This window comes from Lampetra fluviatilis, chromosome 17 (assembly GCF_964198595.1).
Source record: "Lampetra fluviatilis chromosome 17, kcLamFluv1.1, whole genome shotgun sequence".
NCBI lineage: Eukaryota > Metazoa > Chordata > Hyperoartia > Petromyzontiformes > Petromyzontidae > Lampetra > Lampetra fluviatilis.
The window spans coordinates 93,836-120,198 of NC_136291.1; the positions used below are offsets into that span (position 1 = coordinate 93,836).

Below are 26,363 nucleotides of genomic sequence, written 5' to 3' on the forward strand. Positions count from 1 at the left end.
TGACCCACACACACACAGTGACCCTCACACAGCCGTCCACTGCTCAAGTTCAAGTTCATTTATTAGGTATAGCCCTGTGAGCCATTCGGCTCTTGAATCGGGTGCAACCGCAACAAAAAAACATGAACAAAAAATTATCTTAAAGTGAATATGTGACTGAGTGCAAACAGAAAATCCAAGAAAAGACAGCAAAATATTGCAGAAAAAGCACCGTACACCAACACTGTGTGCAAAAATCCCAGTGGGATGCAAGTCCAACAACAACAACCACAAGACAACTTAGATTAAGGCCATCAGTCTAACTCTGTACTACAACAAACAAACATGGCCAAACCAAAAAACTTTTCGAAAATCACCAAAATAAAGCCATAAAAGCAATGAAACAGTGGTCATAGGAACTGTGACCGAATTTTCACAATAAACAACATAAACAACATGTACCACCAAACCCTGCAGCCATAGCTGGCTGCATAAGTCACTCCACAACAGCAGGAGCATCAGTCGGAGTGTCAACATTTTTCAATGCACCCTTAAGATCAGCGCACTAAATCAAAACACAAATCATACTTTGCAGCGATCTTCCGGAGCGAAACATTGTATTTTAGGCCACTAAATTGCAGTGGCAACTAGTGGTGTACAACTCCTCTAGAGCAGTTTTGAGTGAAGATCTCATATGTAGTGATTCAAGTTGCAGTTTATTGGCAATAGCATTCCAGACCCTGGGGGCATCAATAGCAAAGGCCCGTCCTCCAGTATTTGTGCGGCAATAGGGAATGTGAAGCTGGTAAATGAGCGAAGACCTTAGGTCAAATTTGTTTTTTTAAACAGAGAGGAGATCCAGCAGGTAATCTGCGGATTTTTTTGTAAGTACATCATGAATAAATAAGATCTGATGCACAAGCCGTAGAACATTGTGAGATGTTAAGTTTGACCCAATGTAGAGATCACAGTGGCGAGTCCTACGTGGGCAGTTCAATGCAAATCTTAAGGCGGAGTGATACATTGAGTCAAGCTTCTTCAGTACAGTACTTGGGGCTGATTTATTCACGATGTCACAGTAATCAAGTAGAGGCAGTACGGTTGCTTTTATCAATTCCAAACGGAACATAGGGGGGGAAGCAGTGCTTGTGTCGATACAGAAAACCAATTAAATTTTTTGTCTTTCTACCAATATAATCGATGTGATCTTCAAATTTCAGTTGAGGTGACGCGTCAATCACCACGAGCGACGATCGCTCGGTAAATCAGCTGACTCGCGTGTGGCTCATATCACGTGACCGCAGATCAGCTGACTGGGGCCGCTGCTGCCCCGGCTTCCGCTTTGGACCCGGCGACTCTGGCTGCTGCTGCTGCTGCTTCAGGCGCTTCTTCTGCTTCTTCTGCTTCAGGAGCTGCTGTTTGAGGTGCTTCTGCTGCTGCTGCTGCTGCTTGAGGTGCGAGGGCACCACCGCCTGTTGCTCGTAGACGCCGCGGCGCCTGACGCGACGTCGCCTGTCGCTGTGCGCCGCTCGCCGTGTGCCGTGCTGGGCTCCACTGGGGGCTGCGACACGCGGCGTGGGGCTGCTGCTGCTGCGGGGGGCGGCACGAGCGGCCTAGTGTTGTGTGGGGTTCGGGTTCGAGCTGTGGGCTTCGGGGTTGGGTTCGGGAATTTGGGGTGAGGGCTACGAGCTGCGTGGCTCTCTGGGTCCGTGCGGAGACGGCACCCTGAGAGGTAAACAACACCAGGCAGCCACGGACACTCGGCAGTACTTTCCTGTACTCAGGGGCCATCATCCATATGCAGTGGGGACGCAAAAACCTGTCAACTTGACCCCTCACCCCCTCCCTGGAGGCACACGGACCCCCCCCCCCACCTGCGAAGGTTCGTCTGACGCACACCCCCCCTCCCCCCCGTTTCCTATAGAACGGCCGATATTTAATCGACGCAGAAACGATCAAGGATTAATAATAATATTGACGTGTTTAAGCAAACCGATAGTCCACTGCCAGACTATCCAACTCATTTGAAGGCCACTGGAGACAAATTATTGTCGAGGCTTCACCCCCCCCCCATTTGCTATGCGCACATTATCAGTAGACCCCCCCCCATACGCAAGCTACGCGTTTGGGTTACCCCCATCCCCCCTTCATGCGTACGGACTAAATGGATGGCCCCTAACCACGTCTGTCGCCAGATCACTGGCGGAAGACGATATCGCCAGCGGAGTCTTGTGAAGTTTTGTAGGAGAATGCCCCAGAGGAGTGAACCAGCAGGCAGTGCGTGTGCCATGGCCGTGAGTCGCCACGGAATAACACGGAGCCCGCGCCCTTGTCAATAGGACGACGATGACGATGATGCTGCTGCTGCTGCTGCTGGGGGCCAGTGCGGGCGTGCTGGTGCTGGCGGCGCCTGTGGAGGATGAGATCTCCTACCTGCCCGGCCTGGCCAAGCAGCCGGCCTTCCGCCACTACTCGGGCTACCTCGACGCGTCCGGCACCAAGCGCCTGCACTACTGGTGAGTGTCAATCACTCATTCACCTGCACCACTGGTGAGCGAGTGTCAATCACTCATTCACCTGCACTACTGGTGAGTGAGTGTCAATCACTCATTCACCTGCACTACTGGTGAGTGAGTGTCAATCACTCATTCACCTGCACTACTGGTGAGTGGCAATCACTCATTCACCTGCACTACTGGTGAGTGGCAATCACTCATTCACCTGCACTACTGGTGAGTGAGTGGCAATCACTCATTCACCTGCACTACTGGTAGTGAGTGTCAATCACTCATTCACCTGCACTACTGGTGAGTGAGTGTCAATCACTCATTCACCTGCACTACTGGTGAGCGAGTGGCAATCACTCATTCACCTGCACTACTGGTGAGTGAGTGTCAATCACTCATTCACCTGCACCACTGGTGAGCGAGTGTCAATCACTCATTCACCTGCACCACTGGTTAGTGAGTGTCAATCACTCATTCACCTGCACCACTGGTGAGCGAGTGTCAATCACTCATTCACCTGCACTACTGGTGAGTAGCAATCACTCATTCACCTGCACTACTGGTGAGTGAGTGTCAATCACTCATTCACCTGCACCACTGGTGAGTGAGTGTCAATCACTCATTCACCTGCACCACTGGTGAGTGAGTGTCAATCACTCATTCACCTGCACCACTGGTGAGTGAGTGTCAATCACTCATTCACCTGCACCACTGGTGAGTGAGTGTCAATCACTCATTCACCTGCACCACTGGTGAGTGAGTGTCAATCACTCATTCACCTGCACTACTGGTGAGCGAGTGTCAATCACTCATTCACCTGCACCACTGGTGAGTGAGTGTCAATCACTCATTCACCTGCACTACTGGTGAGTGAGTAGCAATCACTCATTCACCTGCACCACTGGTGAGTGAGTGTCAATCACTCATTCACCTGCACTACTGGTGAGCGAGTGTCAATCACTCATTCACCTGCACTACTGGTGAGCGAGTGTCAATCACTCATTCACGCAGACTTGCAATCGGAAGGTTGTGAGTTCAAATTCTATTTGTAAAAAATACTTTGAGCATGTCAATGAAAACGAAAACCGGCATTGCCGAGTCCGAGGGTGCAGTTGTCATGCTTCAGTTGTCGCTGTGCACGTGTGAGGACCATGTGAGGACCATGTCAGCATTGACATGCGACAGCTGAGGTGGCCGCACACCAGTGGCTCCTCATTCACGATGCAGTCTCGCTCGGGTCTCACTTCCGGTGTCTGTGCTCGTGTGTGCTCGTGTGTGCATGGCGTTTAACCAGTTGACGCAGTGGGAAGCACACGTGGTGCCAGCCATCTCAGTCAAATTATTACACATGGGCTTGCCCTGTGACTTGCTGCCAGTGAGCCTTCAACATTTTACACCGTCTCAAAGTGCATGTAGCCTAGAACAAGCGCTGGCGTGATGTCACAATCACTTGATGGCAAATAGCGACTTCTTGTGGTACACGAGTGCTTCCGTGCCCATGTGCGTGCAGGTATGTATAGTTACGTGTGTGCATGTGTGTCCGAGGTTTGTGGAGTCTCAGAGTAACCCCTCCAAGGACCCCCTGGTTCTGTGGCTGAACGGAGGCCCCGGCTGTAGCTCCATGGAGGGGCTGTTGGCAGAACACGGACCCTACCTGGTATGACCCCACAGGCAGCCGCTGCTCCGAGTCAGACTTTCCTGAGTGGTCTGGTGCTAGAAAATGGGAAATAATTAAGTACACATGTATACATTTAAATGCCCCTCCTTAATAAAACGCAAAACAACTATCATTTTACTCCAACAATAACTATGCCCTCGGATCCCAAATCATAACAATTCAACTATGTTCTGCATTAAGAGGCAAATCAGCAGCTCTCTGAGATAGAGAGCTGCTTCAACACAGAACGATCTCCCAGACACATTTCAATATGCCGCCAGTCTCAACTTATGGAACATCATCCCGCAACGTTTACAATCATTACAGCTGAAGAATAGTGTACATGTAACGGCAGTTTGCACATCTGAATTCGCTTGTAAATGTATGCAAACTGAACAAGTTACAGATGAATTGGTTGTGTACGTGTCATTCCATGTTTGCTATGTACTCGTCAATTTACACCCCTGCAAACAAAATGTTCCATTGCAAGGTATTATCCAGGTGAAACATTGTAATTTATAAGACTAAATCTATGATAAGATACCACCCCATTCACAGTTGTGCATGTGATTGGCAGGTACAACCTGATGGGGTGTCTTTGCTCTACAATCCGTATGCCTGGAACAAGGTGAGCGGAGCCCAACGCCGAGCTCGGCACCACGACGCCGTCCGCTTCTAACGTCGGCACCGCAGCGACCCACGCACACACGCTCGCGCGCACACACGCTCACGCGCTCGCACACGCACACGCGCTCGCACACGCGTTCACACACGCGTTCGCACACACGCTCGCACACACGCTCACACACGCTCACGCTCACACACGCTCACACACGCTCGCACACGCGCTCGCACACGCTCACACACGCTCGCACACATGCTCACACACGCTCGCACACGCGCGCACACACGCTTGCACACGCGCGCACACGCTCACACACGCTCACACACGCTCACACACGTAGTCCACCAGCAAACACACCCAATGTTGGGAAGGAACTCGCCCTTTGTACCCGTGCTCTCCTTTGCCCAGATCTCCAGCGTGCTCTACCTTGAGGCCCCAGCCGGAGTGGGCTTCTCCTACTCGGCCGACAAGAACTACACGACCGGCGATGACCAGGTCTCCCGACACCACCCACGATCGATCTACCAATTATGCTTATCTCACTCTGCCTCAGTATTTACAATCAATGGGTTTAACATTTAACAGCGAAACAGCATCACACATCACTCAATATCAACAATCCACATCTATATTGTGTTATATGTCACTCAAAATCTCTATTTTCAACACTATCATACTAACATCACCACTTCATCATATTTGCTCAACACTTTTGCCTTTTACTTTTCTCACACGTGTGCTGAGGGAACCCTTTTCCAGTTGCTGTATTATATTTCTGTGTTACCTGCTGCCAGTGTTACCTGAGCGGCTCATGACTTGAATATTGTTTTCCTCCAAACGTGTTTGCTACTCATTGTCTACGATTCTGTAGTTTTCTTTTTTTCTCCAAGGTCCATTCTTGTAAAACAACTTAAGGCTGATTATTTCTTACCTGCGTGAACAAATAAAATACAAAACAAGGCATAGCATGTCCAATTAAATCCAGTAACAATAGCGCAGTGTCGGCCAGCACACTCGAAGGCTTTTCCGACTCATCCCACAGCTCTTGTCGGCGTCGTCCTCCTCTGCTGCCTGCTCACAGGTGTCCATGGACAACTACCTGGCGCTGAAGAGCTTCTTTGCAAAGTTCCCGGAGTGGAGCAAACACGACTTGTACCTGACGGGGGAGAGCTACGCGGGCTTCTACCTGCCCACCCTCGCCGTGCGCGTCATGGAGGATCCCAGCATCAACCTCAAGGTGAGGGTGTGCACATGCTGGGGTCAGAGGGCACAGAGGAAGGGCACATGATGCAAGGAGTCTGGGACATTCGAGGCCTTTCTTCTTAGTTGCTAGTTAGGGCCTGTATCGAAAGGGGACAGCTGCTGCTGGAGTTCCCGTGGCTAGACGACAGCGGGACATCAAAATGGTTGAGATTAAATGTTAGGCGCTTTGAGTTGCCGAGGCATTTAAACAAGGGCCTCGTCGATACAAATCTCATCACGTCAGATTCCAGCTACATTCTAGAGTTGATTAACCGAAACGGAGCCTTCAATTATTTTCACACAACACTTCTGCTTTCCTCTCCCTGCGTCATCTCTATGCTCCCTTGCTTCACTTGCTTCACTTGCTTCACTTGCCACACATGTCTACAGTGTTGTTTGTATAAGAATGCGTGTTTTCTCCATTTTAAATGTTGTAAATGTCATTTTGAAAGAGATGCTTGCAGTTATAAATCATTCACATTGCATGGTGTTGCTGTGGGCCCATCAATCAGTGCTGTGCTGTGTGACATTGGTGCTGCATACGCGATAGATGGTGACATCCGAGGTGCCTGTCCAGTGGCTGTGACGATGAATTATCCAATGTGTGTGTGTGCACGTTCCGTTTGTGATGCTCCAGTGGCAGTGGTGCATGAGCTCAAATAACCAAAAAGTCAACACGTTCATCAATAGCACTAGAAGACGGTATATATAATAGGCAACGGGCTGGGAAAATATTGATGATCATGCATATTTTCCTTTTAAGGCATTGTTTGAAAATACGTGAGCAGTATTCTTTGAACTCTATTTGTTGAAAGAAGAATACACTCAAATCACACTATACACTTTTCTTTTATGCTTTAACTATACTACCCGGCTTCGCCCGGGACTTGGATTACCATGCCCGGCCGCCTTTGTCTCCCCAGTGGCGATGTTCACACACAACACACCAGTTAGTCGTTTGAGGCTAAGTCGACCTAAGGGAGGCCCAGGACCGGTTAAAATAATCGTCACCGGTGGTGGCCGTGAGCGGGAATCGAACTCGGGTCGCCGGGTTCGTAGCGCAGCGCGCTAACCGCTACACTACCACCTCGGATCCCATAGGCACACATACACGCGCTTGCTGCAGACGCACACAACTTTCAGGGTGCGTACGGGAGTAAACGACTGAAATAATAAAGCAATGCTTCGCGACGAACGCCTTAGACCTGCAACACATTTGTATGGCACTTAACTCGCGGAGGGTTGGGGGGGGGCTTCGTTACTTCAGCAGGCACACTCCGTTACGCTTCCGCACGCGCGGGTCACATGACAGAGATGTGATGTCACAGCTCGCTTGCCGTGCAAAATATATGCATTATTGAGCCCCCCCCCAAAAAAAATACTAAAGTCTATTTTTATAATGTTTGCATGGTGTACAGTCTGGAAAGTATCCACATGGCAAGTTTCAAGTTTGTTGCATGTCGGGAAGTACGCTAAACATTTTGAACAGACACACATAATCACAAATTTCCCTTTTATATACATCTACTTTGAAGCCATGCATATCAGGCATTCAACACCTCAAGTGAACATCTCCCTTGAGTGGCCCTGATTTAAACTCAAGCTCAGGGAATATTGTACCCACTTTGTTGTATGCATTGACCCCAGGACTTAAAAAATGTTCTTTACAATAGCCCATTGCTCTAATTGGCCTCAGCACCATCGGTTCAATACGCACTCCATTTGTGTTCAGTGCACAAAACAGCCTCATTTAGTGTGCAGTTTCTATTATCGCGTTTGCGTGTTCATGTCAATGCAGCCCATGGCTCCATGCTACGGTGCAAGCAGAGAAGAAAGATTACCTAGGCTCTGGCTCCGTATCGCCGTCCAGCTCTCACGAGCGCGATAGCACGGGCGGCCGGGCAGAGTGGTGCTGCGTACCACCCCCGCGGTCTCGGCCCAAGTTTCGGCGCCGGGTGGATAACGCTGGAGCCAGGCTCCCAGCCGCCCTCCCCGTGGAGCCCGGCACACCGCCTTTTAGCGTGTGACACTCCGCAGCACTTTACTATCATTGTGAGAGACCCCAAAAAAAACGTTTTCAAATATAGACGAGAGAGATGGCCGAGATCTGGAATTCACAGCACCGAGTGCGTATACAGTGCTGGCATTTGTTACCAGTCTATTTAGAAGCGTAATCTCTCCCCCACCCAACCTTCTGCCCTGGCTTCTGCCATCCTGCGCCTACGCCTGTCCCGGCTGCCAGACTTGGCTGCCATTCCTGCCGCCGGCATCCCTGACTTGGATCGTTTAGTAGCGCAATGCTCACCGTCCTCTACCTCGCTTTGTCCCGCTTCCACTGCGCCGCTTACGCACGACATTTTCCCGGAGCCCCGCGGCTGTGATAATGGCAGTGGCCATTGCTTGAAAGGCCGCCATCTCCACAGGGGCGTTGTCTATGACTCTGTCTTCAACGTGACTGCTTACAACACAGCCACTCGCTCGCTACACACTCGCTACACTCGCACTCACTGCACAATTATTTACACTCGCTGCGTAATCGTTCACTACACCATCACTCACACTCTCTACACAATCACTCACAATTACTACACAATATTTATACCCGCTGCATAATCGCTCACTACACAATCACTCACTACACACCCACACTACCTACTCAATCATTCACACTCACTACACATTCACTCATTCACTCCACATTCACTCGCGCTCACTCCACAATCACGAATCTGTGGGCCTCTGTTTGAGTCTATCTCAAAATAAATTATAACAGTGGCACCACCTGACCAAGTTGCTCACTTCACAAGAGACCAACTCGCATGCAATTGGCACGTGAATAATTACAATCGTCATAGATCTGTCTTCTCATGATGCATAGTCGACCTCTGTCTTCTCTAGATTGCGGAGGGATGTTTGGTGTAGTGAATGGCACCTGGCGTGGCTGATTTAGGTCGATAATGAGAGTTTTGAGATGTTTCTGATTAGGAAGGCGCTGTGGTGGTATGTTTGTCGCATGGTGTGTGAGGTGTTTGCTGTGTGTACATGGCATGGTGTGTACTGTGTGTGCTTTGTGTGTCTGGCAGGGAATGGCGGTGGGAAATGGCCTTTCCAGCTTTGAGATCAACGACAACTCCATCGTTTATTTTGCCTACTACCACGGACTGATCGGGGAGGAGTAAGTGCCTCTTAGAATCGGTTGCTTCCAAGCTCCCAACATTCCCTCCTCCCTTCGTTCCTATCCACCCCTCACTCCCCCACACTCATCGCTCCCACCCCCTTCCCCCACTGCTTCACGGTAGAAGTCACCTACGTTGCCCGTCCGCGCTCCTGGCACTGATGATGCCCTCGCGGCACTGATGATACCCTCGCCTCCATTGCAGCGATTACGGAGCCGCACCACATTCCTCCACTTACACCCCCTGCTGCTCACGCCCCTGCATGTGAAGTGAGAGGGGTGCGGGAGGTTGCTGGGTCAAGGAAACCGACCACCCGTGCCTGATGGAATCCCATCAATAAACCAACACTTTCAATGCACTCAAATCATTGGCTTGTTAAGATTTTCAGATGTTAGCGATTTTAGTTTTTAACAAATAGCATTCACGGGCAATATGGTCCCTGAGGGTAACGTGTGGTTTCTGTAGGGGTTCCGTGGTTACTCACGCAAATTGTGGATGACATCACCTCCAGTGAATGAAGTAAATACATCTCTTTATATTCCGCAGTAATCATCTTGAAGCAGCTCTCGCAATCAACTATATTTTGAAGGTGTTTATTTTATTTTTGAAATGAAAACTTTCATAAATAATCCAAAAAAAGTCTTAAGGGATTTACTGCCCAAATGAGCATTTAGTTGATGCTCATCTCCTGTTTAGAACCCTGTGCCAGTGGTGTAAACTCTTTATTTCTCTTTTGGGATCGAGTATATCCACAAAGCGGTTCGTATTTTATTGATCCAAAATGAATGATGGCCTGAGCCAAATCCCCAACTAGGATTCAAACTCGCAACCTTCCGATTGCAACCTTCCGATTGCAACCTTCCGATTGCGCGCCTCTCGCTCTTCTGCTGCGACGCCGGCTTGGATGCCCATGAATAGTGAACAACAGTTACGACATTTGTTGAACCAATGTAACATCTCCGAAAAAAAGGTTATAGCAATTTGAACGGTACATATTCTGATTCTGAACGTGTCACAGTGCCAAAATGTATACCGTCACCCAGCACATTGTACTTGTTGTGTCACGATGATTCGTTGGTTTAAGGTAAGGCATTTTGGACTAGTGTTAGGGGTCAGTCATTAGGGGCTAGGTATAGTGGGTTAGAGATTAAGGTTAGAATTAGGGGTTAAGGTAAGGGCATTCCTGGGAGCGCTAGCCACACGAGCCGGCCCTAAGCTCAGAAATCACCATCAGTCCACAGTCCATGGGAATGCCTTGGATTAAGAGATATCCTAATTAGCTGCCCAGGCATGTTTCAATTGATTTTTTTAGTTTCTGTAAGTACTGACATCAAAGAAACATTTGAAGGCATTTATTTATTTATTTTCGAGTGTAATAGCTTTGCTTAATGTCGTAGTGACGTTTGACACAAACTCTGGGAAAATTAAATTCTTGGCACTGGGGCTGATGGAGTGATCGCAGCAGAGGGGGCCTGCTTTGTCTCGACTCCCTGCGACCCTCCAGTCCAGCGTGAGGGCGGGGGGGGGGTTGTGTTTCTCGGCAGATGGAAAGGTTTCGCAGCTACACAGCCTGAGTAGCCCCTACAGTCTGTAATGGCCACATGCTTCTTTATTGAACTCGACATGGAGACACCTCGTTCATTCCCATGTATTTGCTGTATAGACTTGAGTGATGAATCTAAAGTCCAAGGTGAATGTTTCCTCCTTCCTACTCCCTAGCCTGTGGGTGAATCTGCAGCAGCACTGCTGCTCGGAAGGAAAGTGCAACTTCTTTAGCCCTGGTGACCCGCAGTGCTCCAAGCTGGTGAGACACCTACCCACAGTATTGGGCACAAATTCAGGAAGAGATATTGTAATCCATCGCACACAAGATCACCTTGGTTTAATCCCCCTCCATAGCTGTGCTGTTGCAACTGCCGTGAATTCTCAGGGCTTTGCTTGCGTGCGTGCGCGTGGCTGGGCGAGGTGTGCTGCCCAGGCAAGTGATGCATCTGCTTCTGATGCTGCTGCTGCTGCTGCTGCAGGTAGAGAAAGTGTCTGTGGTGGTTGGGGGCATCGGACTGAACATCTACAACCTGTACGCGCCCTGTGCCGGGGGCGTGCCCCCTCCTGCCGCGTAAGTGCCGTTTCTCGTTTATGGTTTTAGGTAGAAGTGCCAAGAAGGCTCCCAAAGGCATTATTATTATTGCAGCATTGTTATTTGATCGATTAGTGCAGTAGTTCCTAACCCCTCCGGACTGCGCACTGTCGCTGTCACTGCTCAAAACAAATGTGTGGACGCCGCGCACCAATAACATTAAAACCGCTAAAGGTACTGCAAATGTTTTATGAGAAAGTGAATAATTTGTAGGGCCGTCTTAAATTCTAAATCTACATATTTGTGCAACGGGAAGTAAAAAATGTGGTGCTTTTGGCGGGGTGTGAAATCATCGGATGTACAACGGTTCCACTGAGCATTTGTCACGGCCTTGCGGTGCACCGTGTGACCAGCCATCTTGATCCCATTGAACGCTGCAGGCACACGCACACTTTCCATCGCAATAGCGGACGGTTGCATTTTGTGTAGGGAAATGTGGGACCACAATGCTTGAATAAACCCTAATCCTGTTGTGTGCTCGTCTTGATCTCCCTGCATATTGTCTCACACCTGTCTGCAACAGGCGGACGACAGAGTGGGCTTTGCCATGGTACCATCGTTTTCTCTTCAGTCAACACAAATTCCAGCACTTGCATGTCGAGGTATGCCTGTCGCGGTCATGCTGTACTTTCGTGGGAACCAAAGGGAAAGCATTGCAACCGGAAGAACTGCAAACTGCTGTGTTCTAGAATTAACGGATAATACACCTTCCATATCTGTCCCTCCATATAAAAATTTTTATTACACAACCCATTGACCACACGGCCTTCTGGGAGTGCCTTTACTTGGCAGTATTGCTTCAACAGAAGAAAACTATGGATGGGTTGTGACATTCAGTGGGTCATCACCAGTCAGATTTGCTTAATTACACCAATGCTGCCTAACTGCCAGATATGTATCGGCAAGGACACTCCCTGTTATGAATGGGTTCTAGTTCACCACGTAACTCTATAATGTGTGTTCAGGATCATTGTTTTGTGAACTGTGTTCATGCTATGGAAAAATCAGGTGTGGAGAAAATACTGCCCCATGTTCTGGCTGCTCTAGGTTTGCGTATCACTGATGTTCACAGCAGAAAGTTTAAAATGGAAGTGAGATGTGATTCTATCCAATTGTGTTCACACGGGCAGTGCCCCTCACGCTTGAGGGATGAGGCTGATGGGTTCTGGATTTTCTGTATATGAACGCATTACAAATCAACGGATGTTGGCAGAAGTGTGAGGTCTGTTGTGCACCTCATTTCCATGGCACTTGAATACACCACTACCAATCCTCTTGCAGTGGAAACGCATTATTATGAATTCCACCTATTATCCTCAAACGTGTATTCGTCGTGCTAGTTCTAGTCTGGGTTGTAGAATGCTGAATGTGTCAGTGTCTGAATGCTCTGGTTGCATTCGGATGCTTTGTAAATGGTATTGTGTTTGTGTGCGAATCCGCACAGAAAAATATTATTTACTTCTTTTCAATGTTTAGGGGCCAGAGCAGAAACTGGCACCCCCTTAGGTAGCAAAACGTTATGGTTGTACCAATATGTATAGGAGGCTAACAAGAATAAATTATTTGATTTCCCACTCTTTTCAAACTAGGAGTTGTTCGGGGTCACCTATGGCGCCCCCTCACAACCATTTACGGCCTTTGGCCAGAAAAGGCACAAATAAAATTGCACACGAACGACGCATTCACGCAAGAACCCGATGCTCTGTTTTGAAGTTTTAAAATGAAACATCCTTGAATTGTGTTATGTTTTGAATAAGATACTTTTATTTCTTCACTAAAGCTTATATGATTTTACATCTCGAAGACTTCATTGAAAACGACATTTCATGTGAATTTTCTCTCGTCGTTAAGTCGATGGCCTTGCTGGGGGTTCGATTCGATGCGGACTTTCACCTGTTTGGGATTGCGGGATTGAGATAAGGCGACATAGAGCTGGCCGTGTGAGATGACCGCCATCTGCAGATCAATTCCAACATAATCGAACGTCAGTCCCTGTTTCTTCGTCGTTCATGCAGGGGGCGCGTAGGTTTGCAGCGCACCCTGCATAAAAACGACAGAAAGTGCAGCGTTCATCACAGATAGATAAAGTTGTGCGCTTATATAAGAGTGGTTATCCTGTGATCCACTGTTATTGACCACGTAAACAAATTGGAATTAGTGATTATATGGCGTCTCAAGTGGTACCGACAAGGGGAACATCTGCTCTGGGCTCACGGCCGAGTGGGGAGGTAATGCGTGCGCTCTCCCACAGGCGGCGCTGTGGAAGTTTCACAGCCAGCGCGGCCCGGTGCGTCTCGACCCACCCTGCGTCAACTCCAGCAACATGGCCGCCTACCTCAACGACGACTACGTGCGGCGTGCGCTGCACATCCCCTCGGGCGTTCCAAGCTGGGAGATATGCAGGTACTGTGCACAATGTATGCTTCGCCCTGTATGCCATGCCGTGTGTCAGAGGTGGGACAAAGTCATTGTTATGCAAGTCCAAGTCGAGTCGCAAGTCATCAAATTCATGACTCGAGTCTGACTCGAGTCCAAGTCACATGACTCGAGTCCACATCTCATAGGTGGGACAAAGTCATTGTTATGCAAGTCCAAGTCGAGTCGCAAGTCATCAAATTCATGACTCGAGTCTGACTCGAGTCCAAGTCACATGACTCGAGTCCACACCTCTGCCGTGTGTATTGCACTGCCCTGCGTGATTCGCAGCTGTGTGTGCTGCCCAGCATGTACCTCAACAGCATCCGAGCAGCCCGCAATGTGACACCATGCAGGCCCACTGCAGGCTAAACCTCTGAGATTATCTCCCGTTATAGAAACGTTTAAACAAAATAATTTCTACCAATTGTAATGCGAGCAAGGATTGAGGGGGGGCGGAGTCTGGGTCATGTGAGGAGAGGGAGGAGTTAGGGTCACGTGGGGGAGAGGATTTAGGGAGAGAACCGGAAGGGGATCGAGGAGTTGAGACGGAGTGAAACGGGAGGAGGCCACGCTGGGCAGTACGGAGAGAGTGGCGCGGTCACCACGCGTTGGGAGACGTCGGCACCGTCAGCCATCGGTGTCAGGACGCAGAGGGCTAGCGGGCTGTGGAAGGCTAGCTGCAGAGCGGAGCAGCAGTGTGGCTGCAGAGCGGAGCAGCAGTGAGGCTGCAGAGCGGAGCAGCAGAGTGGCTGTGGAGTGATCGTCGGAGGAGACGCGGGCCTGTGCGAGGACGCCGTGTGAGCGAGATTCTACGAACCCAAATAAAGGACAACGGAGATCGACACTGAGAAAGAGTCCTTTATTACACAATTAACAAAACCGATTTCCTGCACAAATGAGCACTGAGGCAATGTTCATCTCCTTTTTACGGCCTTGAGTCAGCAGACAAAATTCTACATTTATATAGCAGTATTACTTTGTGGCTATACATTTCTACATGATAAGCCACTTTGTTGAGCTATCATTTGTGGCCAGGTCGCTTCTGAAAAAGACGCTAATAGCTGAGTGGGCTTTACCTGGTAAAGAAAAAATTGGTACTTTTATTTGTACATATTTTTTTAAGTGATTTGCACTCATATCGTGTTTTTTGTATTGCTTGTTGACCCGCCTCTACTTGACATCTGTGAAAAAGAGCTTTATAGCTCATCGGATTCCTCCATTATAAAAAAATATTCCGGAAATAAAATATTATGAAGTTTATGCATAGGACAATCACTGTTGACATATCCCCAGAGTGGTACTCATTATCTATCAGGGCAATGATGGACTGAGCCAGCCTATTAACATCTAGACTATCATCTTGCCCTGCCCGCGCTGTGCAGGAAGATGCATGCCCCTCGCTCTGCCAAAATGACAAAATTATGTTCCCCACATCTGGCCGGACGAGTTCTGCGAGTTGGGCGCAGTGAGTCGCGGTGGGAGTCGCCCACCCCGTTTGTTCTGAAATCCCAGTAATCGTTCATGCGAGGAAACACAGATGTACATGTTTTAAATTGCGGTTCATTGTCTGAGTAGTTCACGCGCAGGTGTTTGTTGACACGCTGTCCACTCTATCCCACATGTGGACGTTGGAAGACCGTGACGTAGCTTGTGCGGCTCTGGAGAGGTCTCGAGGCCAGGTGCCTTTGTCACGGCGACTCCCCAAACGGCCCCATTTCGCCTCACCTGAGCCTTTTATTCCCATCGTTTCCACTTGGGTTCACAGGTCCAATTGTGATGGGAGGCCTCGTGTGTGAAGCGTTCCTCCCACCACCGCACAGACGCCCTTGCTAGACACCCTCCCGGTGCCGTGCACGTAAATGGAACCAGACACCAAAGCGGCGCTCGCAGCACTGATGGCTGCGGAGATAACGGCGGTAAAGCCGTCTGTCGCCAGCGTGCCGGCGACACCGCCTGCCATCACGTTCACTCTCAGAGCGCTGTCTGTGTATACACATACCCGTGTGTGTGTGTGGTTTGTAATTTAAAGGTTGTGAGTTAAAATCTTGAAGGATGACACTGGCTGCCATCCCTCTGGGGTCTATCAAATGAGTACCACTTGTGGGGAAACCAACAGTGATTTTCCTGTGGATAGCCTTGCCCCCGTCATATAAATGTGGAATTTCCACCCTTGGCTCAGGGCTGTAATTGGGAGATGAGCACCACCTCTGCTCATTTGAATAGGAAACCACGTTCAGTTTTAAGTGCGTTTGTATCCAATATTAACATTTAGACTTTATATGTGTAATCTACTGAAATAAAATAAATGTAACTTGTTATATTTTCCAAATTTACCATAATTTGTGCTTTTAACTTAAAATATATATTTTTTCTTTGCAAATACATTGGCACATATGAATATTTGTAAATGTCACAACCTTGTCAGGTTATTGACAAGAAATTTGGCATCAAACTTCTGCCTGGCCCAAACCCATAAACACGCTTTCTTTGAATATGTGGTTTTCTGTGTCATTGTGCACAAATGCTATTTGTAAGCAGTGTTCAACAGGAGTGAAGAGCTCAAGAATGTGTTAATGTTCTTTGTTCTTACAGTGCAGAAGTTGGCTCGCGCTATCAGTCCACCTACACGAGCATGAAGGACCACTACCTCAAGCTGCTCGGAGCCCTGGTACGGCAGCAGCAGCCTCTTGTGGAGGGGAGGGAGGAAATGGGTGGGGGCCCTCGAGCCATGGGATGTGGAAATCGTGAGGGCCTAAGACCGTATCTTCATTCACTTGTGAATCTGGGGCTCAATGAGGCCGAACAAGACTATTCACCCTTTCGCCTTTTGGTGTCCTCTGGTCTAACACCGTTTTGAGACGAGGCTCCAAAGAAAGCTGTCTCTGGTGTGGACCAATCAGTTTCAAAGACAATGCATATCTTATCAGAGTATGTTTTTTTATTTGCATTATGACCACAAGTGTTGTGGTTAATGCAGTCATGATTCCTTGTAAAAGGTTTCAGTTTGGTGTTTTAACATCTTAACAACTGTTTTGTTGCCAGAAAAAAGTGGAAAACCTATTCTCACTTTTTATAATTGTTTATGACGACAAGTGTGTACAAATGCTTTTATTTTTATATGTGCAGGGACAGATATGGGAAGGAAGAAAGTTGTCTTCTTGTCTAGTTATATTCTCCACAACACTTCTGATGATTTTGTGTTGTAGTTTTTTTTTATAAAACTAAACCTAGAGAGCATCCTTGCCAAAAACATCTGCCAACTTACCAACATTGGTTCAGGCAAGCCTGACTGCTGATGAGATGCCAAGTGTTGAAACTGATCCATTGGCCATGTGGCCAATGAGATGTATTGAGAAGATACTTTGAGTTTTAATTTGAAGAGAGATACATGGGCTGAAAGTGTGTTATTTGTTAATTTATTTTGGTGATAATAATGGCCATAGACATAATAATTAGAAGGTAATTCTTAATACCCGCAACGTTTATGAGTCTCGATCATTTCCACATGACTGGGGTGGTAATGTCTGACAGAAATACCGGATCCTCTTCTACAACGGGGACGTGGACATGGCCTGCAACTTCCTGGGGGAGGAGTGGTTCGTGGAGTCGCTGCAGCAGAAGGTGGTGACACACCACACAGCATCATGTGGGACGACCTCCTTGGAACATAGCACGCGACGCACACTGCACGGCATGCTGTGTCGCGTCGCGATGTTTGTGTAGCATTAGGCCTCGCAGCTGAACATTTAGTTCAGTTGCAGTCGTCATATCGGTACAGCCAGTCATGTTCGTTCACCCATAGTAATGCTGGTGTACCCACCGTGTCCCATTCTTGGAAGCATAGCCATATCATTGTATCTGTACCCACGTTAAGGTGGTTATCGTGTACAGTATAGGCCAGGGGTAGCCAACCTGTAACAGACCAAGAGCCCTAAAAACCATGAGTTCTGCAGAGGCAAGTGTGTCGATAATATGATACCACTCGTACAACTTTAATTAATTATTATTTGCTCTTGTGATGGTACATTCTAGATTATGTCCCTTTGATAGAGCCGCATATGGTGGATTAGAGCCACATGCGGCTTGGGAGATGCCATTTGGCCACCGCTGGTATAGGCGTACCGTGTACCTTCGTGGTACAGGCATCCTTCATTTCACAAATGTTCAGTTTACAAAATGTCCCGCGGCAAGCGCCACGAGATCAAACCAGAAGCACCTAGGAGGCTGCGTCATCCATCCGCGACGGCGTCACGGTGTCCCTACAGTGCAACAGTGACACCTCCACATCACCTTTCTACTTATTCAAACATGCTGATCTTTTGGTGAGTTCCCTGAGAAGGTTAATTATGTAAGGTTTATTCATTATTATTCAATCGTTTTAATATTTCTGTTCTTTATTTTTTTTGTGAAAAGTGATATAGCAATGGGTGTCTGAAATATATCCCTAATTTTTTGTATTAAATTTATGGGAAAAGCCGTTCCGATTCACGAAATTTCGTTTTACGCGTGGTTTTTGACGAATACATCCCTTTCATGAATCGAGGGACACCTGTTGTGCCGAATCTTGTAAATCCTACTCAAAGCCGGCCAGCAACATTCCTCATGTTATCATCCCGGGAGGGATGATGGGTTTTATTAACTTCCAACCAGGATCTCAATTCTCAACCATACCTCACGCATTTTTATTAATTAATTGACTATTTTAATGATAAATATTCAATATAGCCTCTTAGTTTTTGGGCAAAAACTGTTAGCGAGCACCTATTAAACTAGGTACAGCACGCAAGATAGTGGTTTGAACAGCAGATCTGATGGTTACACTCTGCTCAATTTATGGCTAAGTCAACCTAGGGAAGGTCCAGGAACAAGTTCGGATTTCACTTGCCACCGATGTTGTGACTGGCAGGGAAATCGACCAAAGGTTTCCGTGACAAGCATCATGCGCTGACTACTCCACCACTCACGTAAAATACACACGCACACATATGCACATATATATACTAAGAGTCACATACACACGTGACTATGTCGTGGTGTTTGTAATAATGGTTCCCTTTTGTGCACCACTCAGGACTGAAGTTCTTCATCCTCTAAATAAATTGTGCAGGGGGAAGGGGTTGTTCTCATGCCTTGTGTGAAACAGATTTATCTGTCATAAATTACATTGCCTTCATTTCCAAAACACCCAGCCTGTTGAGGTCAGGTCACCAAGTCAAAGCCATTCACTAATGAGTTTGCTCCTGGCCGCTGGCTGCCTTGTGGCCACCCACACACCCTCCCACCTGTTCGATCGCAGCCCCGCTTTCAGATGCCCTTGTACCTAAAGCGCATAATGGCGGCAGCCTCTTGGCTTAATCCACCGTCTAGACTGTGTCGTTACGGCCTCAGCGGCCAGAGGGTCAGAGTGGTCAGAGCCACTTTAGTGGTTCAAGAGATGGTGATTTGACCTCGTGATGACCTTTTACTTTCAATACTCACACCGATGACAGGGCTTTACACAGCTGTGTTTGTTGAAATGGATTTCGGGGGGGGCAGTCAGGAGTTGGGAGACGTGCAGCACCAGGGCGGTCGCTCCGCCGCACGCTCCCAGTCCGTGGTCTCTGCGCCGCGTCGTGTCGCTTGTGAACCCGTAACAAGAGACGCTGGCTGTCAGTCAGGGCTGGCGCTGTGGAGTGAGCGAAGCCGTGCGCAGTGGGATTAGTGTCTGTAAGCGAGCTCACGAGTGTGTGGATTTCACGGGGACAGACGCACTAATGATCTGCTTCTGCAGGACATCACAGCTCATGATGGACAGTCGTAAGAGGCTCTTGCAGCAATGCTTAATCCCAGCATGCACCGTGTAATGCTGCCTATCGCTCTCTGCTGTGCACTCTTCCACCATGTCTTCTGACTGCACGTTGTCATTTCAATACATGAGTGAGTGAAAGTGCAGGAGTGGGGTTTTTTAAGTACAATTTAATAACAAGTGGCTAACTTTACTACACTAAAATGTATCATCAATGGCCATGGTCAATCCACGGCTGGATGAAGGCATCCCCACATCAGCACCATCCCTAATGGCCTTTCAATGCCACACCCCATCTAGGTCTTATCGCTACATCTCCATGGTGGCCATACTGTGGGGCTTGTTTCCTCCTTCTAGTTTCCATGCTGCCACCAGCCGTGTCCATCAGCCCTCATGCCTCGTAGCGCTGTCTTCTAGTCAAACCAGATTACCTTTCTCTAAAGGCAACATGATGTTTCACGTCGTCTCCGATTCATGTTCCTCTTTCTGTCTTCAAGTGCAATCCCAACGTGCATCTCTCCACCCTTTGTGCACATTCAGTTTTTGTTCCACCGTCTTTCTCAGTGTCCATGTTTCAATCCACAAATCGTGCCAGGCAACATGCACTGTTTAACGCTATACTTATTTCGGCACATTGGTATATTGCTTTGCATTATTCACTTACGTTTTCCAGAAGCACTCCAACCGACTTTTCCTGTCCTCGTTACTTCTTCATGTTGATCCGGGTCTGCCTTCAATAATCGCAATGTTTATAAAATAGTTGTGTACCTCCACAAATGATTCTCATTTGACAGAACTTGTTTTGCGTTACTTTTGTTTTTCTCACGTTTAGATTTAACTTTGCAGCCTTTTGTGAAGTTATTCATTAATTTCCTCTAGTTTATTTTCATTTGGTATTGTTGTTGTAACAGTGACTATGTCATCAGCAAATCTGAGATGTTTCAAACTTTTCTCCATTGCCTAAGACTTGATTTCTTTAATATAATTTTCATAGTTTCTTCAAATGGCACCGAGAAAAGTTGTCTTGAGAGCATATGGCTTTGTCTCACTCTTTACTCATTTTCTTTCTGCAGACAAGTGCAGTGTAGCTGTTCCATCTTTACAAATAGTTTGATATTTTCTATGTTTGTGTATTCAGGCCTTGGTTTGTGAGGCCCGGGATGACTGCATCAGTTACCATTGAATCAGTTGCTGTTTCATTGTCTGCAGAAGCCAGGTATTATAGCGTTTGATATTAATTTGTGTTTTCTAGAATATGGTTGTAATCAGTGGTAATGCAGCTTTTCTGGATGTGATTGGTTGACCTCTAAATTGTCAAAACAATTTACGTATGTGGAATGAGGCCAAAAGGTCATTCTTAAAATCGGTATTTTTTTATTTTTGACAAAATATTGATAAAAGCATCATTCCACAGTTAATGTAATTTCGTCTCTGTTTAAACATTGAGTAAATATGTCCAATAATTTTGATCTAAAGCTGGTCTCACTCTTTTCATGATTTCCACAGGTATTCCATTTGGTCTAGAAGCTTCCTCTCTTTCATACTGTGAAGGGCAGATTACTTCTTCAAGTTTGGCATGTGGAATGTATAGTGGGATGATGATGATATGTGTTGAAGTACACATTGTAATGCTGTACATTGTATACATACGCACGACTTTTTTTTAACACGATACTGTGTTATTGTAACATTCCTGTGGGTGTTGACAGCTTTGTTCACATTGTGACTGCGTATTTGACATTCGTATGTTTGTGGTTGTAATTCCCTCGTTTGGTCTCTGATTATGTCACATAAAGCAGGAGGCCCAGTGCCGTAGGCCATAAACACGTGGCCCTGTGTTGCCGCATGCCAAGGCAATGCTCATCACTGCCGATACGGTGGCTATATGAAAGTAATGTACTTTGAGGGGTATTCGGGGGCCATGATGCCAGACGACTAGTTTGCATGAAAAGCCACTAAAAACCGTCTTCCATGACAAAAGAGCAAGGAAAGGGCTATACAGAGGCGGTGATGCCATCTTGTTTGTGGTCAGGGGTGGGAAGCAAATCTCGGATACCTTCAGCTGGCATCTGGGTGTGGCATAGCTCGCGAAACTAAGAACGTGGGTAAAAGTAAAGTACCTCTTGCTTTGAGTTTGTATCAAATGGGAGGCACCTATTAGATTCCAGTGCAAACAAATACAGTGATTCATGTGAAGTATGCTCTTCAGTCCAAAAATTATAGCACTCTAACTGTCCCTTCAAGAAAAACCTGAAGACACAGAGCTGCTGTAACATGGAATGGTTTTTTCAGACGCTAAAATATGCCCCCAGTCTCAACCTTCTAAAATCTTTAATTAAGAGTAATTTTTACAACACCTGCAACTGTTACGGCTAGAGTACATTCTCGTAAAGAAGTATTCTGAAGTGCTCATTCATTCAAGCGAATCCTTGCAATGTGGATGATGGTGCAAGAACCGTTTGTGTGAGGTGTGGAGCTGTGTCTCCGGAGCGGTGTGCGGCTCCACTGAACCCCGGGCTGCGTCGGTGTGTGCAGGTGACAGTGGAGAGGCGGCCGTGGCTCTTTGAGGATGGCAGCAGCCAAATCGCCGGTTTTGTCAAGGAGTTCTCCAACCTTGCCTTCCTCACCGTCAAGGTACTCTCCCAGCCACCCCATCGTGTGACTGCCCTATCAAAAGCCCTTTCATGTGGGAAACTTGCGGTCTATGCAGTGTGGTGTTTTTGCATTGTTTGCACATGTACAGAGATGTTGTACTAGGAAGTTACAGGGTGCAAAGTGTCACCTCTAAACAATGTGTAATGCAGAGGCATCCCTCATAAATGTCACAGTCGTAAGTGGCTATGTGTAGTGTGTGCCACATCCCATAGAAGAGTTTAAAAACATTACCCTCAAAGCACTCATTCTGGGTACTGGAACCTGAGTTGGTGTATTGGCGCAGCTCAGCAACCACCAGCTCCAAGCCATTAGCTTGGTAATTCGAAACAAAGTTGCCTACTACTTGCTAGGTGTCGCAAGGGCCTCAATGGAGAAGCTTGTTAAACAGCAGCCTCACAATAAATAACAACACTACAACTGGAGAAGCCCCAATCAGATCCATCTGGAACCTTTCACAATCACGGAACTAGACAAGGTACTGTGCATTCTAAAATCTGGCACAACCACAGGCTATGATAACATTTCAATGGAAGTCGTTGGTCAATTGGATCACATGGGTGCCCAACGAAAGGAGGCTACAAAGGATCTAGCGGATGTCAAAAACTAGGAAAAGCCCTACACAATTGGGCAATATATCGCCAAATGTCATTGCTGGCTGTGTGCCTCAAGATTCTGGGGCATTTTGTACTTCAGTGCATATCCCCAGAAGTGGAAAATATTTTCCATGTGGAGCAGGCTGATTTCAAGGAGGACGTAGTCCTTGCGACCTAGTCCCAGACACTGACAACAGTCATCGATCACGGCTTCCAGAAAAAAAACCTGAAAACAGGAGCTGTATTTATCGACCCGACAGCTACCTCCATGGTCTGGCACACTGGCCTGGTTAAAATATGCAGAGTCTTGCCATGGTGGGCAGTGGACACCATTGATCTGCTACTTCAAGACAAGCGGTTCAGGATACATATGGGGAACAGAGTAATAACGTGGAAATGGCAAGTCAACAGCCTACCACAGGGCTACATGCTTAGTCTCTGTTGAACCTCTCCACCAATGACTTTCCACCCACGTAATCATGAAAGTTGATCTATGGCAACGACATCTGCCATGGCACACGGGCATACACATGCTCAGAACTTGAGAATGTCTTGAAGACCGACATGGTCAAACTGGCCAAATGCTGAAGCAGATTGCACCCTTAACCGAGGGTGATGCAAAACGGTGTCAAGCGTGTTTCATTTTCACAATGCTAGCGAAGCTGTGAATTAAATATTCTCCTAAATAGGCAGTGCCTGAAACATGAGACTCTTCCAGTATACCTCGGCATGACATTAGACAGGTCTCTCACATTCCAAGACCACCTGAAGAAGACGGAAGCCAATGTGACAATAAGTAAGAACCCCTTCGGCAAACTGGCCAGCTTAACCTGGGGTGCAGGCACACAGACGCTTCACACAACTGCTGTCGCCCTTTGCTCTGCTACCGCCGAGTCTTGTGCACCAGTCTGGTGTTAGTCGTCACTCACAAAGATGGTTGACATCCAACCGCATTTAACCACAAGGACACTACAGCCCACCCCACTGCCTTGGCTGCCGGTGCTGAGCAACATCGGCTTCCCCTCGCATTTGTCATGAAGTGGCAGTGGCCAATGTTGGAGAAGATTCGTGCAGATACAAGTCTCCAGCTACACCTGAACATTTTCAACCATCGACGAGCCCGCTTGTCATTGAGGCACCACGTGTGGACCAACGTGCCGTACCGGGTCTTGTCAGTGGTACCAAGGTGGCTTGAGGATTGGTCCATGCAAGACATTAAGAACCACTGCCTCGTCGCTGACCCCAACGTTCATCTTCCTGGATTTGACCTGCCACTCCAGGCATGGGCCCTGCTCAAGAGGTTCCATACTGGGCATGTGCAGCCAATCTCCACATCTGGGGCCAACATGACGACAACCCACTCTGTGGATGTAGTTGGCGATAGACCAAGTAGCATATTGTTGACAAGTGCCCCCTGACAAAACTCATTGGTGCTCTCAGGGCCCTCCACACTGCTCATTAAGTCGCTGTCACCTGGCTCTGAAAGACGAGCATAAAATAACAAAGAACCCTCAAAGCACAGGACATGGGTGCATTTTTTAATTGGTTACCGTGATTTACCCTCGGCGTGCATTGTGATGACAATGTAAGCATCATTTGGAGCCTCAGGGTTCCAGTCATGAACTCGTAGATGCTAGCGGCGGCCTTGGTGCAAGGTGTCTTGTAAAGTGAATGTTAAAAAACTGAAGGGATGTGCAAAACACCGTACTTTGTCAGACTGTGACCTGTCTTATGTCAATATAATTGGAAACCGTTATGGTGAAATATGATGACATATGGCCTCATCTGAAACCCATCTACTTTATATGTGAGGGAGTATTTACACTTGTACAAGGAAAGTTAATGTTGTGACAATAGGTGCAGCTTGCGTATCTCGAGTGCGTGGTTGTCTCGTACCATTGCGTCACTGACGGTGCACACTCACTGAGCTACCCTGCATTGGAGTACCGTACATCCATGTCACTGTGCAGATTAACGCTCGGCGCGTGTGCGAATGTCTCTACCCCAGGGTGCAGGCCACATGGTGCCCACGGACAACCCCCGTGCAGCCTACACGATGTTCTCACACTTCATTCAGAAGCAGCCCTTCTGATTCCAGTCAAAGGCCAGCACCGGCCGCATGCTGCTAGATTTTCCAAGCTGGAACATGTTGCTGCATTTGGGCCTTGATGTTCGAAAGCTTGTCCAATTACTTCCTTAATCTTGATCAATCTTGAATCTGTCATAATAAGTTTCAACTTTAACCGAGCCTTATGCATAATAACCATAATGCATTTTTTTAAATGTCAGAGTCATTTCTTATATTTTACTAGGCTCCTGTAATTATGTTCAAACAGATCTGAGTCACTACTGCAGCACTATTTTTGTTTAAGTCTGTACGTACTGCAGGTGTTTTCTGTCAGATGGTATTTTTCACGTGCACTTGTGTGTTGAGCAATGGTCAATAAAATTTCAACTTTGGACAAGTTGTGGATTACCATCCCACCGTGTACATCTTACTTCTAGGTCCACGTGCACCAATTATAATCCTGTGTTGTTTTTGTGAGGACCTGCCAGCTTATGTTGTCTACAAACTACATTCATATCGAAGTGTACTTTAAATATAACCTTGACAATTATACACTTGTGATATGAGGCTAATGTGTCTATAATTCTTAAAAGCATGTCTCCCTTTTGGAATATAATAACGATTGAAGCCTCATTTACTGATAGATGTATTTGTTTTCCGTATTAACATTTCATACATCGGTTGACTAACTTCTTTGTTGACAGGACACAAGTGGAAAACAGCAGAATATATATTTATGATTTGAAGCTTTCGTGACTGCAGGAATCCATACTCTTTGGTTCTTTCGGTAAAGTCACGTAGGTACAAAATAAAATAAATCACGACGTTTTGGGCGCAACACAAGCGTCCGTCAGGTGGGAAAGCATGGTCTGCTGCTGAGGCAGACTGTTGTAAAAGGTTTGAAATGGGTGTAGCCCAAGGGTCATAAAGAAGTGGCCGGGGCTAGTGATGTTAATGTGAGAAATTAGCATGTAACTGTAAGATAGAGCGGTCTCCTCGACTAGGGCACGGAAGTGGCCATGTTAATGCGAGAGATTAGCATGATGTTAATGTGAGAAATTAGCATGTAACCGTAAGATAGGAGGAGAGTGGCCTCCTCGACAAGGGAGTTCAACCCAACGGGTGCAATCCAAAGGGCCTGTAAGTATGAGAGTGCAATCCAAAGGACATGTGAGCATGAGAGTGCAATCCAAAAAGGCATGAGAGTGCAATGCCAAGAACATGTGAGCATGAGAGATCTAAGAGAGAGGCATAGAGAGAGAGAGACGGAAATAACAGCTGACATAGGCAGGTAGGATGGAAACATCACAGTCAGTTAAGACTACCTGGTTAATAACGTCCTTCCAATGATTGCCCAGAGAGACACAGCAGCAGACCATGCTTCAACCGAGAGGATGGGTACACTTTATTATCCTACTCTCGCACCCGTTGTAGGCACTCCTATGACTGCCTTCCACTGCCACCACACACTCTGCTACCCGCTCTCACCTACTCCACACCTCACCTACTCCACACCTCACC

At 47.4% G+C, this 26,363-nt stretch overlaps 1 protein-coding gene across 4 annotated transcripts; it reads left to right on the forward strand.

The window, feature by feature from the left end:
• The first annotated feature begins 1,299 nt into the window (after positions 1 to 1,299).
• LOC144936766 (lysosomal protective protein-like) lies at positions 1,300 to 25,215 on the forward strand. 4 transcript variants are annotated; one of them, XM_078863884.1, is made up of 15 exons: positions 1,300 to 1,403; positions 2,319 to 2,495; positions 4,032 to 4,143; positions 4,721 to 4,771; positions 5,177 to 5,263; positions 5,850 to 6,005; positions 9,094 to 9,185; positions 10,906 to 10,990; positions 11,211 to 11,302; positions 11,847 to 11,925; positions 13,575 to 13,726; positions 16,334 to 16,409; positions 17,273 to 17,362; positions 22,062 to 22,160; positions 24,783 to 25,214. In XM_078863884.1, the coding sequence occupies exons 2-15, from the start codon at positions 2,326 to 2,328 to the stop codon at positions 24,864 to 24,866; spliced, it is 1,425 nt and encodes a 474-aa protein (XP_078720010.1). In that variant the 5' UTR covers positions 1,300 to 1,403; positions 2,319 to 2,325; the 3' UTR covers positions 24,867 to 25,214. The 4 variants fall into 4 exon arrangements, with proteins under 4 accessions (XP_078720010.1, XP_078720013.1, XP_078720011.1 ...); XM_078863887.1 differs by having other exon boundaries at positions 1,301 to 1,433; positions 24,783 to 25,215; XM_078863885.1 differs by lacking the exon at positions 1,300 to 1,403 and adding an exon at positions 1,447 to 1,861 and having other exon boundaries at positions 24,783 to 25,215.
• Positions 25,216 to 26,363: the final 1,148 nt, after the last annotated feature.

Bases quoted from the DNA above. Each gene is read 5' to 3' on its own strand.
- LOC144936766 (XM_078863884.1), top strand. From the start codon at position 2,326: ATGACGATGATGCTGCTGCTGCTGCTGCTGGGGGCCAGTGCGGGCGTG. The intron at 2,496-4,031 runs GTGAGTGTCAAT...TGTGTGTCCGAG, and splicing joins ACCAAGCGCCTGCACTACTG to GTTTGTGGAGTCTCAGAGTA. The intron at 9,186-10,905 runs GTAAGTGCCTCT...CCTACTCCCTAG, and splicing joins CACGGACTGATCGGGGAGGA to CCTGTGGGTGAATCTGCAGC.